The 15,920-nt window shown below is 38.4% G+C and overlaps 2 protein-coding genes across 5 annotated transcripts in view; both read left to right on the top strand.

Annotated features, from left to right (window-relative positions):
• The window catches only part of LOC115568775 (uncharacterized), a 54,799-nt gene that overhangs the window by 24,872 nt on the left and 14,007 nt on the right, over nucleotides 1–15,920 (top strand). The window lies entirely within an intron of this gene.
• LOC115568764 (uncharacterized) overlaps nucleotides 11,213–15,920 on the top strand; it is a 30,040-nt gene continuing 25,332 nt past the window's right edge. For 2 of the 4 annotated variants that reach the window (XM_030396340.1, XM_030396338.1), the window contains exons 1-4: nucleotides 11,213–11,399; nucleotides 12,250–12,570; nucleotides 13,006–13,332; nucleotides 13,547–13,768. In XM_030396340.1, coding sequence (XP_030252200.1) covers nucleotides 11,351–11,399; nucleotides 12,250–12,570; nucleotides 13,006–13,332; nucleotides 13,547–13,768 — 919 coding nt within the window. In that variant the 5' untranslated portion in view covers nucleotides 11,213–11,350. The remainder of the gene's footprint in view (nucleotides 11,400–12,249; nucleotides 12,571–13,005; nucleotides 13,333–13,546; nucleotides 13,769–15,920) is intronic. The other 2 variants (XM_030396339.1, XM_030396342.1) reach the window with 2 other exon arrangements.

Below are 15,920 nucleotides of genomic sequence, written 5' to 3'. Positions count from 1 at the left end.
ACCATCATCTCAGTGTCGCCTCTCAGCTGCTGTGATTGGACACAACTCTTCATGGACAATAAATTAGAGTATAAATTATAATCTCTTCTTATTCCTCTGAGATTCACTTCTTAGCAGCTCACAAACATCTTCCCATGATAAATCTCGGAGTGTTTTCTTCATTTGTGTCACTGTCAGCCTGAAAATATTCAATTATATGAATAATGATTTTGTGTTTTTCTCATCTGATCATAATTACACATATGTCAATTCTTTCCTTCACTAATAATGTAAATAATGTCAAATGTATGTCTATCAAGCTTTAATTTGGTTGCTTTTGTTTGTTCTGAATTCAAAACCTGTCAGTCAGTCATGTGACATCAGTCAGTTTATGTAAGCTTCCTGTATGTTGACGTTTGGATCATGAACTGTTCCTTTAATGATGCTGACACCAGACTCATTAACAGTGTGTAAGGTTACCCTCTATACTGGTTCACAGAGGTTCCTGTTGTTAATGGATCACTGTATTCAGTAAAATATTCTGTTGAGAACATGACAACATTTCAGAAGAAGTAAAAATCAGTAGAAAATCATAAAGAGCTGTTAGAGTAAACAGGCTTTACTAAAACAACTCTCCTCAGTGGATATTGTCTGTAAAATAAGCCTACTTGTATATTTTGATCAATAGTACTAATCCTACAGCTGCAATAAAACTGTCTGCCTCTCTAGATATTGAGCATTTATTGCTGCTAGTTCAATGTCAAAACTCTTTTGATACCTTCATCAAACTGTGCTGAAGACCGATAATGAACCATTCATCTGAATCAGGTGAGTTTGAGCAGGGAAACATCTAAACACAGGAACCAGCTACATTACAGAGAAATAGCTTTGGACTACTGTGGGCCAACAGCACAGTGTCAGCGTCCATATTTAACATGTATTTCTGTTATAAATGAGGAACTGAAGTAATGAGTTGTGTTGAAGAATCTACTTCCTTGTTACACAGTAAATGACCCATCAACTATCACTCAAAGCTACAATTACATAAAGTAACACTTCTTACAAGTTGATCAACTTATGTTAAATTTTGGATCATAGCCTCGACATCAACATCCCACTGTTTCCACCACAGATGAGGAACTCATACGATTAATTGACTGGTTTCCTTTACCATCTTGTGATTAACACAGGAAGCATCACTGTGATGTCTGAGGATGGTGTTTTAGGTTTGGCTGTTATAAAAGATTAATACAGTCCTGATGATGATACTGAGACTTCACTGTGTTGAATTGTCTGCAAACATGTTTTCATAGAAGTGAAAACAAACATCCTGAGGATGGAAAGATCATCTGTCGGCCTAAAACTACATCATGATGTCAGAAATGGTTTATACCATTTTGTGAATTAAGGTGGATTCAATCTCATTAAATTCATGCAGTGTAACACCAAAATAATAGAGTTTTTGATCCAACACATATGTCTAAGATCTTTATACTTATTAAATCTTTGTAATGTCAAAGTACGTTTTTTTTTTGGCCTTTTGTGGCTTCATTGATAGTTTAGCTGAAGAGGTGACAGGAAACAGGTGAGAGAGAGGGGGAATGAATGACACACTGCAAAGGGACCCAGACTGGGAGTCAAACCCAGGTCCGCTGCAGCGAGGACAAAGCCTCTGTACATGGGACGCCTGCTCTACCAACTGAGCTAAACAGCGCCCCACAAAGAGGACATTTAAAACAAAATAACAGAAACATGTTTATTTTTCAGTGAGTTCATTATTGTGTAAAGCTCCAGGGACACAACCAGATGTTTCATATGAGAAGAAATACATTTGTCAAGCAGATGACATGTTGTTTCTGAGACTTTTACTGTTCATAACTCTGTCATTATTGAACACATTAACTAAGCTTCCTCTTTCACTTCCACACTCTACTATTTTAACTCACCCTGCTTGGTCAGCATTGTCACACCATCTTATTCAAAGTAGATAACTATGAGAAGACATTTGAGGCTGCTCAGTTTAAGATCTGCATGTCTGCTGTTAAATAAGGTAGAGAGGTTTGTCTGGAAGCTGCTGACTGGATCAACAGAGGCTGAACACTGAGGAGACATGGAGGCTGTGATTGGACTGTTGCTGATGCTGCTCGGAGCGTCTCATGGTGAGATGTTGAACTTTTTGATATGACGTTCCTGATGAAAGCTGCTTCATTTTATTCACACTCAAATGCCGTATGTAGAAAGGATTGACTGAGTTATAAGGCTAATGCTGAATCTGAATCTGAATCACAGTGGCATCATGTCAATACACCAGAACTACAATTCCTTCAACATATAAAGGTTCTTCTTACAGTTATGTATTTTTTTCAAGACTCTACTGCATACATTTTTAAAAAAACTTTTTGATTTGACAAATTTTTTGCAGTTGTCAGATCGAATATGCTCGAAAAGTACAGTTTGACCTCATCTTCAGATGTGTTGCAGATCAAACACTGACCCATGAGTTGCACATCACTGAAATTAATATGTTTAAATATGTTTTTATCTGCTTTGATCTTTGATTGAAATTGATTGATTTGATTTAAAGCAACTGTAAGACTCTTAAAAACAATGTTTAACTGAAAAATGTGTACTTTAGCGACTCAACTTAAAATGCTTATGAACATATATTTGATACATATATATTCATAGTTTTTTCTGAGGAAATACAGCAAAAAGACAGTTTTCTGTTTGATACAAAATACATTAAATTGGGAAATTCAAGTTCATTGATGCATGAAGGTTATAGATCGTCAAAAACATATAACATATATAGTAGTTCCTAATTTAGTAGGAAGGGTAATTTACTAAATTATCATAAAATGTACAAGTGTTATTTCATATATATCATCATGTTTGATATATATTGTTTGTATTGTATGTTATTATGATTACTGATGCATTATCATCTGAGGAGCATTTTAATGTTTGAGTTTATCTAATTGTCATCACAGTCTGTTGGTTGGTTTCATCAGTGTCAATACATTATAAATTGTATTTTGTGTTTATGTAAAATGTTTATCTCAAAAAGTGACAACTTATTATATCTGTAAAATGAATGTTGTACCTCAAAACTGTACTTTATCAGAGTACTTTAGTAAATGTAATTAGTTACATTCCACCACTGGTCACAGGCCTGTGACAGAGAGCTGCAGCAGCTTCACTGTTTCTGTAGTTCTGACTGTCTCATTGTTATTTATTTTTTGGAGGTTAAAGGATCAAAATTGTTAACTTTGTTTCAACTTCTGTTTCAAAATGTCCAGGTGTGGAAACCTACTGTGATGGCAGAATAAATGGAACTCAGTGTTATGGAGCTTTGGGAGGAACTGTGGTCCTCCGGCTGATGGACAGCGCCTCAGGAATACACATATACAGATGGGTTAAAAACAAAACAGTAATACTCCGTGGGAGAAATGATGAGTTGCTAACTAATCTATTAGAAAACAGATCCTCATTTACTCCCAGTGATGGAACATTTAGGATCAGTAACCTGAGCAGGACTGATGGTGGTGAATATACTCTGGAAATCTATGAGAGTAGAACCGGACGAATGTTAGATCGTGAGATTCTTCAGCTGAACATTGAAGGTAAATTGCTTTTTTTGCTTATTGAGAAAAAGAGTAACATTGATCAACATAAATGCTTTGACTGAACATATCTTTCATATTCTTCATATATTTGTAGCTGTGTCTGTTTTCTATCATAAACTGTAGAGAATAACCAAGCTTGTGTGAATATCTAAAGTGATGTGAGTGTGTTTCCTTCAGCTCCTGTGTCCTCTGTTCTGCTGGTCTCTGAGTGTCTGTCCCAGGGAGAGATGAGGGTGTCCTGCTCCTCTGATGGAGGGGACAGTCCTCAGTACAGCTGGACTCTGGATGGACACACACTGACAGACGCTCAGCTCCTCTCTGGAAAGAAAGACAGTAACACCATCACTCTGAGACAAGACGTCTCAGGACAACTGGTCTGCTCAGTCAGCAACCACGTCAGTCAGATGTCAACCTGTGGTGAGTGAGAAGATGAGTGGAAAATAGTTTAATGATTATGACGCTGAAGTTTAGCTGACATCAGTTATCGATCTATTTCTTTTCTGTAGGCTTCAGAATTACTGACTGCAGCTTATCCAATGGGATGCACTTATCACAGAGAGTGCTTGTAACCAGCCAAACCCAGTGTAATGATCCAAATACAGCCCCGACCACGATCACAGAAACAAAGGCGTCCACTGTGGGTAGGAAGAGTAACATCATGATGTCCATGAAACTCTCCACTCTCTAATCAAACTGATGCTTCCTCCAGCAGAGATGACCCATGGTGCTAAAGTCAAAATCCACTCCTGATTATTGTGTTTCTTTATCTTAACAGATCAGTCGCTGCTCATCTGTGGTCTGCGAACAGCTGTGGTGATTCTTATATTAGTTGGGATCGCCGTCTATTTTGTTTGGAAGAAGAAGAAATACGAGATAGCTGAAGGCTCTGCCGTCCCTGAAGAGATGAACTATGAGAACTCTGTTGTGATGGTTGAAATGAGAAGTTCTGCATCTGAACTTTAACTTTCTGAACCAACATCTCAGTGTCGCCTCTCAGCTGCTGTGATTGGACACGAGTAAATGTTTTGGAGATAAACAGTTTTGACTTTTTAGCTGTATATTCTAAAAATGTTGATTTGGCATCTAAAAGACCAAACTGTCATTTTATGAGCATATTCACACGTGATCTGACCATGTTTAATTATGTGAATAATGATTTTTCTTAACCTATTCATAACTACAAATATCCCTCTTTGAGTAATAATGTAAATAATGTCAAATGTATTTTAATTAAGCTTTAATTTAGTTGCTTTTGTTTGTTCTGTATTCAAAACCAGTCAGTAGCCGTTTTTAGACAGAGCACCAAGCCGCCAATTTTCCCGTCCATTTAGCGTCTCGGTCCGCGGTTTTAGACAGAGGCCGGCAAATTGGGGGTCTGTTTTGGTCCGCCGATTTTCCGCCTCGGAGGGTACACTTATTTCCGGAAATGTGCCGGCCATGGGTGAGATGGGCGGAGGGGTCAGTGACCTGCACTGTTGTGCGACCCACAACCGAGGAGTTTTAAACCAGTCCATCACTTCATCCGCGGACATTAAGATGAGCAACTGGACAACCGCTGAGATCCAGGAGATGCTAGCGTCTCCTCGGTCTCTGTAGCTGTTTGGTTGTGTTAGCTTGTTGTTGTAGCGAAAGCTATTAGGAATGGTCGCTACTTTCAAATTAAAAGCCCACCGCTAAGAACCCAGTTCTAAACTCCGATAGGGTGCAATGTAAAGCTCTTATTTTGAAGACAAATTCATTGTCACTGTTCACAGCCCAACGTCGAGCTTCACGTCACGTCACATGTTTACGCCTACCTCAGAGGCGGGTTTTGTAAAAGGAGGAATATTACGCCTCCGTTTTAGAAAGACAGGCCGGCAAATTGCCGCCCTTACCTTGGAGCAATTGTGCCGCCTTTTCTATCTAGAAAAGGGCTTGTGATTCAAGCGCAGCAATTTGGCGGCACATTCCCGGTGTGACTGAACCAAAGAGGAAAAACACAGAGGAGATAGGTGGAAAGGAAGGTGACAAAGAAGGCGAAACATCGACGAAAAAAGCAAAAGTGAGGAAGTTCAGTGAGAAGTGGAAGACTGACAGGGAATGGCTTCAGTACGACGACTCGACGGGTGTCATGTTTTACTCCATCTGCCGGACACATGCCAAAGAAAAGCAATATTATGAAATATAATCAATAATATTAAAATGCATTTCTAAATAGTACTTTGGCCTCTTTTCTAAGCATACTGTTATCTCCATGAAAAGTACTGAAACAGATGTATATGCAACAAAAAGAGGCAATTTATTATTTGGCCGGTAAAAAATTTACTTGGCCGGTAGATTCTTTCATCTACCGGTCCCCTTGGCAGGTGAGCCAAAAAGTTAGTTTACAGCCCTGGTCACAAAGCTTTTAACACGAAGTTCAACTTCACAGTTTACTGATAATCACACTTAACTCATAACAATTCACTCATGTTTACAAATTAGCAGCCAAGATGTTGAACAGTTGTCATCAAATCCTAGTTTGATGGCAGAATATTGCTGTGTTCAGTCAGTCAGTAAATGCTGGAGGGACAGCGTAACATCATGCCTCTTTGTTTTCACTAAATTTGTTGGTATGTGACTCGGACAGAAGACACGGTGCTAAACAGAAAGTGTCCATGCATACAAGCATCCTGATGAAGGAATTGTCACACAATTTCTGAGCATTCTACATGAATTCATCTTGTTTCACCATTTTAGTTGGTTTGATGTTGTGCAAAGCTCAGTGAATGTGTATATTTGTATGGAACTAAAAACATGGCTGCAACTGAGGAGCATATTTATATAAGAAGCTTAAACTGGACAATTCGTAAGTTGTTTCTGAGACTTTTACAGTTGATAACTTTGCAAGTACTGACCACATTAACTCTGCTTCCTCTTTCGGCTCCAAACTGTAAAAAAACTGAGAACACACTGCTTGGTCAGAGTTTTCACACCTTCTTATCCGAAACTGATCGCTGAAGGCTTAATCTTCTTCTTTTTCTTCTCCTTCTCCTTTCTTCGTTTTACTGAGCTACAGAAACTCTCTCACCTTTTAAGGAAGCATATGACCTCTTCATTTTGCACTATGACGGTCAACATTCAAATATTATCGTGTCCCCTTTCTCTATGATCTTCTCAAAAACATCTGTAAAGATGATCAGCACAGATATTTTTACATTCACAGGTTGTTTTTCAAAACAAATAAATGCTCGGCAAGTTCAGGGAATTGCACAATGAGGTAGAGAGGATATTCTGTTTGTTGAAACCAAGAGCTGAATGTTCGTGTTTACTCCTTAATGATTTGCTGATTACTTCCCCTTTGATTACATTCATGACAGACTTGAAATGCATATCTTTTTTTTTTTTTCTTTTTAGGTATTTCCATTTAAGGATTCCCAATTTGAGTTACCTATTTGATTTTTTCCTCATTTTATTTTTGTTCCAGTTTTCAATTGAATCTTTACAACTTAAGTTTTCAGTTTGAGCATTAGCATTCAAGCTTTTGTATTTTAAATGTAACTTAAGATTTCACTTAATAAATTAAAATTTTAAACTGGCTTTTTTCAGACTTTCATTTTAAATTATGGTCAAAACATCCTCCATACAGACGACGCTCTGAGCACTCTGTAACTGGAACTGTGAATTTCTGAACAACCATTTCTTACTGAACATGAATATTTATAGCTAAACAAAACCTTTAATCATTAACCTACCAAATACGTTCAAATAACTCTACACCCTCTCTGCACTCTCTGCCCACATTTCCAGTTGTCAGTTAGACCCCTCCCTACATACCTGGAAAAAGCTACAAATCGGGGTCCTACGCAGAATTTTATTTTGAGGTAGTAGGAACAAATCAAATGAACAGCCTATTTCAACAATGGAACAAGCCTTTTACAGATGCACACGTCTGCATTTTCTGGATGCAAAGTCATCAATGAGGTCATCATATGACAGCTACTGTGCCACTTCTGAGTTGATGCTTATGATAGTCAGGCCACTCAAGCGTTCTTCCGCCATTGTTAAGCGGAGGTATGTTTTGATGAGCTTCAGTTTTGAGAAGCTTCGCTCAGCAGAGGCAACCGTAGCAGGGAGAGTAACTGCAATGCGGAAGGCAAACCATAGATTTGGATACAGTGTACATTTGTGTTTTCAGTCAGCTTTATCGGTGTCGGTGTCAGTCTCAATGAGTTCCTATACTACTAGAGTTACACTGTGCTGCCGACGAGAAACAATCTGTTTTTTTCTGATAAATACTGCATTTCTCTAACCTTTGTTTTTGTTTTCTGTTCCCACAAGCTGCAAGCTGTGTCACTCTCTATAGCTTTCTCCTCCCCTCCTCTTCTCTCTCCTCCTTCTCTTTCTCCTCCTCCCCTCTTTCTTTCAGGCTCCCTTCTGATGGACCACGGCCCCCTGGGACCATCTACCATTTCCGGGCTCCTGCTGCCTTGAAATACTGACTGATCTGGATCGTCACACCCCGGGCTCTGCTGGATCATTGCTCTCCTCTGCCTCACTATCTCCTCATATCTTTATTTCTGTAAATCTTGTTGCCTCTCTCTGTCTATTACTAATTATCTTGTGTGGCCTGCCCTCTTCCAGGTCAACATGGTGGACAGGAGTTCATCTGGCTCGGGCTCCACTTGGTGATGCCTCATCCTGCTCGGTCGTCTCCTGGTTCCACTAACGTTGCATAACTTGTATCAGATCTTCTGTTGATGTACCTTGTAAACTGTGAATTGTTGCTCTTTTCTGTACACGCAACATCTATTGCATGTCTGTCCGTCCTGGAAGAGGGATCCCTCCTCTGTGGCTCTTCCTGAGGTTTCTTCCTTTGTTTTTTTTTACCCTGTTAAAAGGTTTTTTTTTTCCCATCAACATGTGAAGTTTTTCCTCACTCGAATCGAGGGTCTAAGGACAGAGGATGTTGTTCACTGTACAGATTGTAAAGCCCACTGAGGCAATGTGATTGTGATTTTGGGCTATATAAATAAGACTGATTTGATTTGATTTGATTTGATTTGTGAAGAGCCCTGATCGACGGCTGATAGGTGTGCTGGCCCCAGAGCAGGATCAACTGGTTGTGCACTTTGAGTAGTGATAGTAGCATCTGTAGCTGAAGAGATGATGTTTGATGGCCCTGGTGATATGCTGGGTGCGTGCTGCTGCATTTGTAGCTGTTAGCATGGTGCTTGATGGCCCTTGTGACGTAATGGGCGCTGGCTCTGTGTCAAAACCGTGACAAACTTCAGCATTGACCCTGTTATGACAAGAAATCCATCACACAAGCAGATTATTAAGATTTGTTTAGGTCTTAATGGTAAATTACACAATGAAATTAATGTAAATACTAGCCTCACAAAGATTAAAATGCAATTGATGCAAATACGACGACAACTAATAATAATATTCATTATGATTTGATTTGATATTTCTATATTCAAATATCTATATATATTTAAATTTACATTTTGTACTTAGGTTCTATATTCCTACACTGCTGTTTGCTGCTGCAACACTTTAAATGTCTCAATTGTGGGTCAAATAAAGGCTTATCTTAATTTATTTTATGTTATCTAATCTTATATGACTGTTATGAATTAAATTCACCAAGAGATGGCGACATTTTACCTCCATAAACATAGCCCAAAACTTCTATTGATAGCATAGATCGATAGGCTATAAACCTGAGCTAACATATGACCATCAACTGGTCAATTAACGACTCCCTTTTCAACAGAGGTGAATGTATATGCAGTTAACAAGACATTCAATAAATGATAATCAGGGCCGCAGGAAAATGTAATCTCCAGTCCACATCTAGACAGAATTATCCTCTCTTCTGTCTCGTGATTAGCAGGCTGGGGTGTTCATGCCACAAACTTTTTCTTTTTTATTTCGAGAACATACACACCTTCAAGTGAAGCACGAGCCTCCTCTTGTTTTGACTTTTTCTTTCTTTTGCTTGCTCCCGATTCATATTGCCGTTTGGAGGCCATCTCTCCACCTTCATCCAACTGCCTCGTCTCTTTTTTTTCCTCTCCTGCCTCGGGCTGACTTGGTGCTCTACGCGCGCCTCACGGCAGCGATGCGCATCCTTTGCGCATTTGCAGAGAATGCGTCCCCCCGCAAGTTTTTTGAAGACATAGTGATTCAGAGTTCAGCAATGTAGGGAGGGGCAAGACCATGAAGGGCCTTGTATGTGAGGAATAGTGTCTTGTAGTCTATTCTATATTTTACTGGGTGCCAATGAAGGGATGCAAGAATTGGTGTGATATGGCATCTGCAATTGGTTTTGGTTATTAGTCTGGCTGCAGCGTTTTGTACGAGCTGCAGGCGAGACAGGGCTGCATGGTTAAGACAGGTGAAGAGAGCATTACAATAGTCGATGCGAGAGAAAATCAGGGTGTGGATTAGAAGTTCAAGATGGCTGGTTGTAAGCATCGCTTTGATTTTTGAGATGTTCTGGAGTTGGATATGGAAGCCCTAAACGGCCATGCATTCATACATTTTATTTCCTCCGTTTTCCTGTGATAACGAGATAATTTTCTCGAGAAAACGGAGGAAATTAACTCGTTATCACGGGAAAACAAAGTTTCGTTATCACGAGATCTCAAGAAAATTATCCCGTTATCTCGGGAAAACGGAGGAAATAAAATATATGAATGCATGGCCGTTTAGGGCTTCCGTAGTTGGACAAAGCATGATTGTACAAGTTTGTTTATGTGGGAGTCAAAGCGCAAATTGTGGTCAAAGATTACATCCAGGTTTCTGGAGGAGGGTTTGAGATAGCAGCTAGAGGGTCTATCAAGGGATTCAGTTCAGGAATGAGTTTATTAGGACCAATGAAGAGAACTTCGGTTTTCTCTGGGTTTAATCGAAGGAAGTTGAGAGACGTCCAATCCTTGATAGCAGTCAGGCAGTCATGGAGGATGCTGATATTTATAGAGCTGCTAATGTCTTAATCCTTAATAAAACAGTCTGCCTCTCTAAACATTTACTGTTTGCTGCTGCAAGTGTAATGTCAGAACAATTTCTATATTTACAGGCGTCAAGCTTCATTGAAGAGTCAGTGGAGTGCGACAGACTCTAATGAGAGGACAGAGAAAGGAAGGTGACGTGAGGAATTATACACGTGAGCTTCAAACCCAGAACATTACAGAGAAAAAGCTCCAGACCACTGTGGGCAAACAGCACAGTGTGGTTATGTTAATATTGATGCAGTGAAACACTAAAATAACACAGTTATTTCACAGTACAGAGTTTTTGATCCAGCACATGTCTAAGATTTTTAAAGTCATCAAAACTTTGTAACCTCAAAGTGAACATTTGAAGCAAAAACACAGAAACATGTTACATCAAGTAAATTCAACCTGCACTCATCTTTTAATTAGTTCATTATTGTGCAAAGCTCAAAGGACACAACAAGATGTCTGCAACCGAAGAACACTTTCATGAGGAGAAATCGAATGTCATGCAGATGACATTTTGTTTCTGAGACTTTTAGATTTCATAACTTTGTGCTGACCACATTAACTCAGCTTCCTCTTTCACCACCAGACTGTACTATTTTAACAACACCCTCCATGTTCAGGAGTTTCACACCCTCTTCTCTGAAGTTGATCACTGAGTGAAGACATTTCAGACTGCTCAGTTTAAGATCTGCTTGTTTGCTGTTGATTAAAGTAGAGAGGTTTGTCTGGAAGCTGCTGACTGGATCAACAGAGGCTGAACACTGAGGAGACATGGAGGCTGTGATTGGACTGTTGCTGATGCTGCTCGGGGTCTTTCATGGTGAGATTTGGAACTTTTATTTAACTTGACACATTTTATGCATGTGTGAGATCGAATATGTTGAAAAAGTACAGTTTGACATCATCGTCAGATGTGTTGCAGCTCAAACACTGACCGGCACGTTATATATAAATGAAATAAATATGATTAAATATGTTTTTATTAGCAGTGATCTTTTATCAACTGCCAAGTATCTGTAATAGTGAAACAACAAGATTTATCTGGTGTTATTAAGAGAACTATTCGTGTATGACGGGAAAATCAAGCTGTTGTTACATTTTTTTTCCTGAAACTAAAATGCAAATAACAGATACGAAAGAAATACAAGGTTTGAAGAACATTTGCACACAGTTTAAAATGTTTTTACACAATTTAAAGTGACTGAAAGTGGCTTAAAAACAATGTTTTACTGAAAGATTTGTACTCTAGTGACTCAACTTACCATGTTCATGAACATATATTTGATAAATATATATTCATAGTTTGGTCTGAAGAGATAAGGTACCTCAAAACCGTACTTTATAAGAGTACTTTAGTAAATGTATTTAGTTACATTCCACCACTGGTCACAGGCCTGTGACAGAGAGCTGCAGCAGCCTCACTGTTTTTGTAGTTCTAATAATAATAATAATAATAATGATAATAATAATAATAATAATAATGGATTCAGGGTACCCAAGGACACTTAACAAAGTGAAACAAACATATATGAAAACAAACATAGGAAAGAATAAATGGAGCGCCTGTCAGTCAGCACGGAGTTCTGACTGTGTCTCATCGTTATTTATGTTTTGGAAGTTATAGGATCATAATTGTTAACTTCATTTAACTTCTGTTTCAAAATGTCCAGGTGTGGAAACCTGCTGTGATGGCAGAATAAATGGAGCTCAGTGTTATGGAGCTTTGGGAGGAACTGTGGTCCTCCGGCTGATGGACAGCGCCTCAGGAATACACAAATACCAATGGTTCAAAAACAAGACAGAAATACTCAGTGGGAGAAAGAATATGATAACAACTAATTTGTTAGAAACCAGATCCTCATTTACTCCCAGTGATGGAACATTTAGGATCAATAACCTGAGCAGGACTGATGGTGGTGAATATACTCTAAGAAGCTTTGATTCAAGAGGACGACTGTTAGATCCTCAGATTCTACAGCTGAACATTCAAGGTAAATACGTATTTTTGCTGAATGAGGAAATGAGTAACATTGATCAACATAAACGCTTTGACTGAACAACAATATTATATATTCTTCATATATCTGTATCTGTGTCTGTTCTGTATCAGAAACTGTACAGAATGACCAAGATTGTGTTATAAACCTAAGTCATGTGACAGACGCTGATAGACGCTCAGCTCCTCTTTGGAAATAAAGACAGTAACATATGCATACTGTTCATATTTATAGTTTGGTCTGAAGAGATAAAAACGAAATTACAATTTCAATTTGATAAACTAATATTATCATACAAATGTTAAACTTTGTTATTTTTTAACAGTTCTAGATTGCTGAAAATGACAATGGATGCTATTATAGTAGAATGGTTTATAATCACTTGAATGGTGAAAATTGTTAATTTTACTCCATATTCTGTTTCAAAATGTCCAGGTGTGGAAACCTACTGTGATGGCAGAATAAATGGAGCTCAGTGTTATGGAGCTTTGGGAGGAACCGTAGTCCTCCGGCTGATGGACAGCGCCTCAGGAATACACAGATATCAGTTTTACAAAAACAAAGCCGTGATACTCAGTGGGAGGACGAATAGGATAATAACTAATCGGTTAGAAGGCAGATCCTCATTTACTCCCAGTGATGGAACATTTAGGATCAATGACCTGAGCAGGACTGATGGTGGTGAATATACTCTGAAAAGCTTTGATTCAAGAGGACGACTGTTAGATCCTCAGATTCTACAGTTGACTATAGAGGGTAAATATGTTTTTTATTTAATTTCTTTTTTTTTTTTTTTTACTACTGATGAACTTAGTAACATTGAGAAACACACATGTCTTATTTTATTGCTAAACTACATAATATTTACTATATACTTATGTTTTTATCTCTGTCTGTTCCATATTAGAAACTGTACAGAATGACCAAGATTGAGTTAATATCTAAAGTGATGTGAGTGTGTTTCCTTCAGCTCCTGTGTCCTCTGTCCTGCTGGTCTCTGAGTGTCTGTCCCAGGGAGAGATGAGGGTGTCCTGCTCCTCTGATGGAGGGGACAGTCCTCAGTACAGCTGGACTCTGGATGGACACACACTGACAGACGCTCAGCTCCTCTCTGGAAATAAAGACAGTAACACCATCACTCTGAGACAAGACGTCTCAGGACAACTGGTCTGCTCAGTCAGCAACCACGTCAGTCGGATGTCAACCTGTGGTGAGTGAGAAGATGAGTGGAAAACAGTTTGATGATTATGACGCTGAAGATTAGCTGACATCGGTTATTGATTTATTTATTTTCTGTAGGCTTCAGATTCACTGACTGCAGCTTATCCAATGGGATGCAATTATCACAGAGAGTGCTTGTAACCAGCCAAACCCAGTGTACTGATCCAACAACAGCTTAACCACGATCACAGTAACATAGACGTATACACTGGGTAAGAAGAGTAACATCATGATGTCCATGAAACTCTCCACTCACTAATCAAACTGTTGCTTCCTCCAGCAGAGATGACCCATAGTGGTAAAGTCAAAATCCACCCTTGATTTTTGTGTCTCTGTGTCTGAACAGATCAGTCGTTGCCCATCTGTGGTCTGCGAACAGCTGTGATGGTTCTTATATTAGTCTTGATCACCGTCTATTTTGTTTGGAAGAAGAAGAAATATGAGAAAGCTGAAGGCTCTGCCGTCCCTGAAGAGATGGACTATGAGAACTCTGTTCTGATGGTTGAAATGAGAAGTTCTGCATCTGAACTTTAACTTTCTGAACCAACATCTCAGTGTCGCCTCTCAGCTGCTGTGATTGGACACGAGTCTTCATGGATGTTAAAATAGATTAGAGTCAAATCATGATCTCTTCTCATTCCTCTCAATTTCACTTCTTAGCAGCTCACAAACACCTTCCTATAATAAGTCTCCAAATGTTTTCTTAATTTTTGTCACTGTGGAAGCTCTGATTGAACAAAGGTTATGTGTTGTGATTCAGGTTCTATGATCACAAGTGGAGCTGTCTGACGTTTATGTTTCATATATGCTTGATATTTTTCTTCAGAGAGAAAATTGATGTTTATGAAGATAAATTGTTTGGACGTTTGAGTCTGTCTATTTTAAAAATGTTGATTTGGCATCCAAAAGATCAAACTCACATTTTATGAGCACATTCACACATGTGATTTAAATGTTCAAGTCAGAAAATATTTAATTATGTGAATAATGATTTTGTATTTTTCTCATCAGATCATAATTACAAATATATGTTAATTTCTCTTTGAGTAATAATGTAAATAATGTCAAGTTTATTTTAATCAAGCTTTAATTTAGTTGCTTTTGTTTGTTCTGTATTCAAAACCTGTCAGTCAGTCATGTGACATCAGTCAGTTTATGTAAGCCTCCTGTATGATCATGAACTGTTCCTTTAATGATGCTTACACCAGACTCATCATCAGTATCAGGTGTGAGGTTTCCCTCTACTGGTTCACAGAGGTTACTGTTGTTTATGGATCACTGTATTCAGTAAAACTCTCTGTTGAGAACATGACAACATTTCAGAAGAAGTAAAAATCAGCAGAAAATCACAAAACAGATGTTAGAGCGGACATGCTTTACTAAAACAACTCTCCTTAGAGGACATTGACTGCAAAAAAAAAGGCCTACTTGTATATTTTGATCAATAAAAATAATCCTACAGCTGTAATAAAACTGTCTGCCTCTCTAGATATTGAGATTTTAATGCTGCTATTGCAACGTCAGAACTCTTTTAATACTTCAGTGATCTTGTATTTGACATGTATTTCTGTTATAAATGAGGAACTGAAGTAATGAGTTGAGTTTAAGAATCTACTTCCTTGTTACACAGTAAATGACCCATCTACCATCACTCAAAACAACAATTACATGAAGCAACACTTCTTACAAGTTGATCAACTTATAATAACATTTAGATCATAGCCTCGACATCAACATCACACTGTTTCCAACATAGATGAGGAACTCATTCGATCACTTGGCTGGTTTCCTTTACCATCTTGTGGTTAACACGGGAAGCATCACTGTGATGTCTGAGGATGGTGTTTGAGGTTTAGCTGTCATAAAAAAATAATACAGTCCTGATGCTGATACTGAGACTTGACTGTGTTGAATTGTCTGCAAACATGTTTTCATATAAGTGCAAACAAACATACTGAGGATGGAAATATCACCTGTTGGCCTAAAACTACTTTTTGTGAATTAATGTGGATTAAATCTCATGAAATGTATGCAGTTCAACACAAAAACAATAGCTGTTTCTAAAAGTTTTTGATTCAACACTAAGATTTAAGCTCTTTATAGTTAATAAAACTTTGTAACGT

This window comes from Sparus aurata, chromosome 18, assembly GCF_900880675.1.
Source record: "Sparus aurata chromosome 18, fSpaAur1.1, whole genome shotgun sequence".
Classification (NCBI taxonomy): domain Eukaryota; kingdom Metazoa; phylum Chordata; class Actinopteri; order Spariformes; family Sparidae; genus Sparus; species Sparus aurata.
Note: the sequence above shows the minus strand (reverse complement) of the source record. Positions and strands in the feature narration are given on the sequence as shown.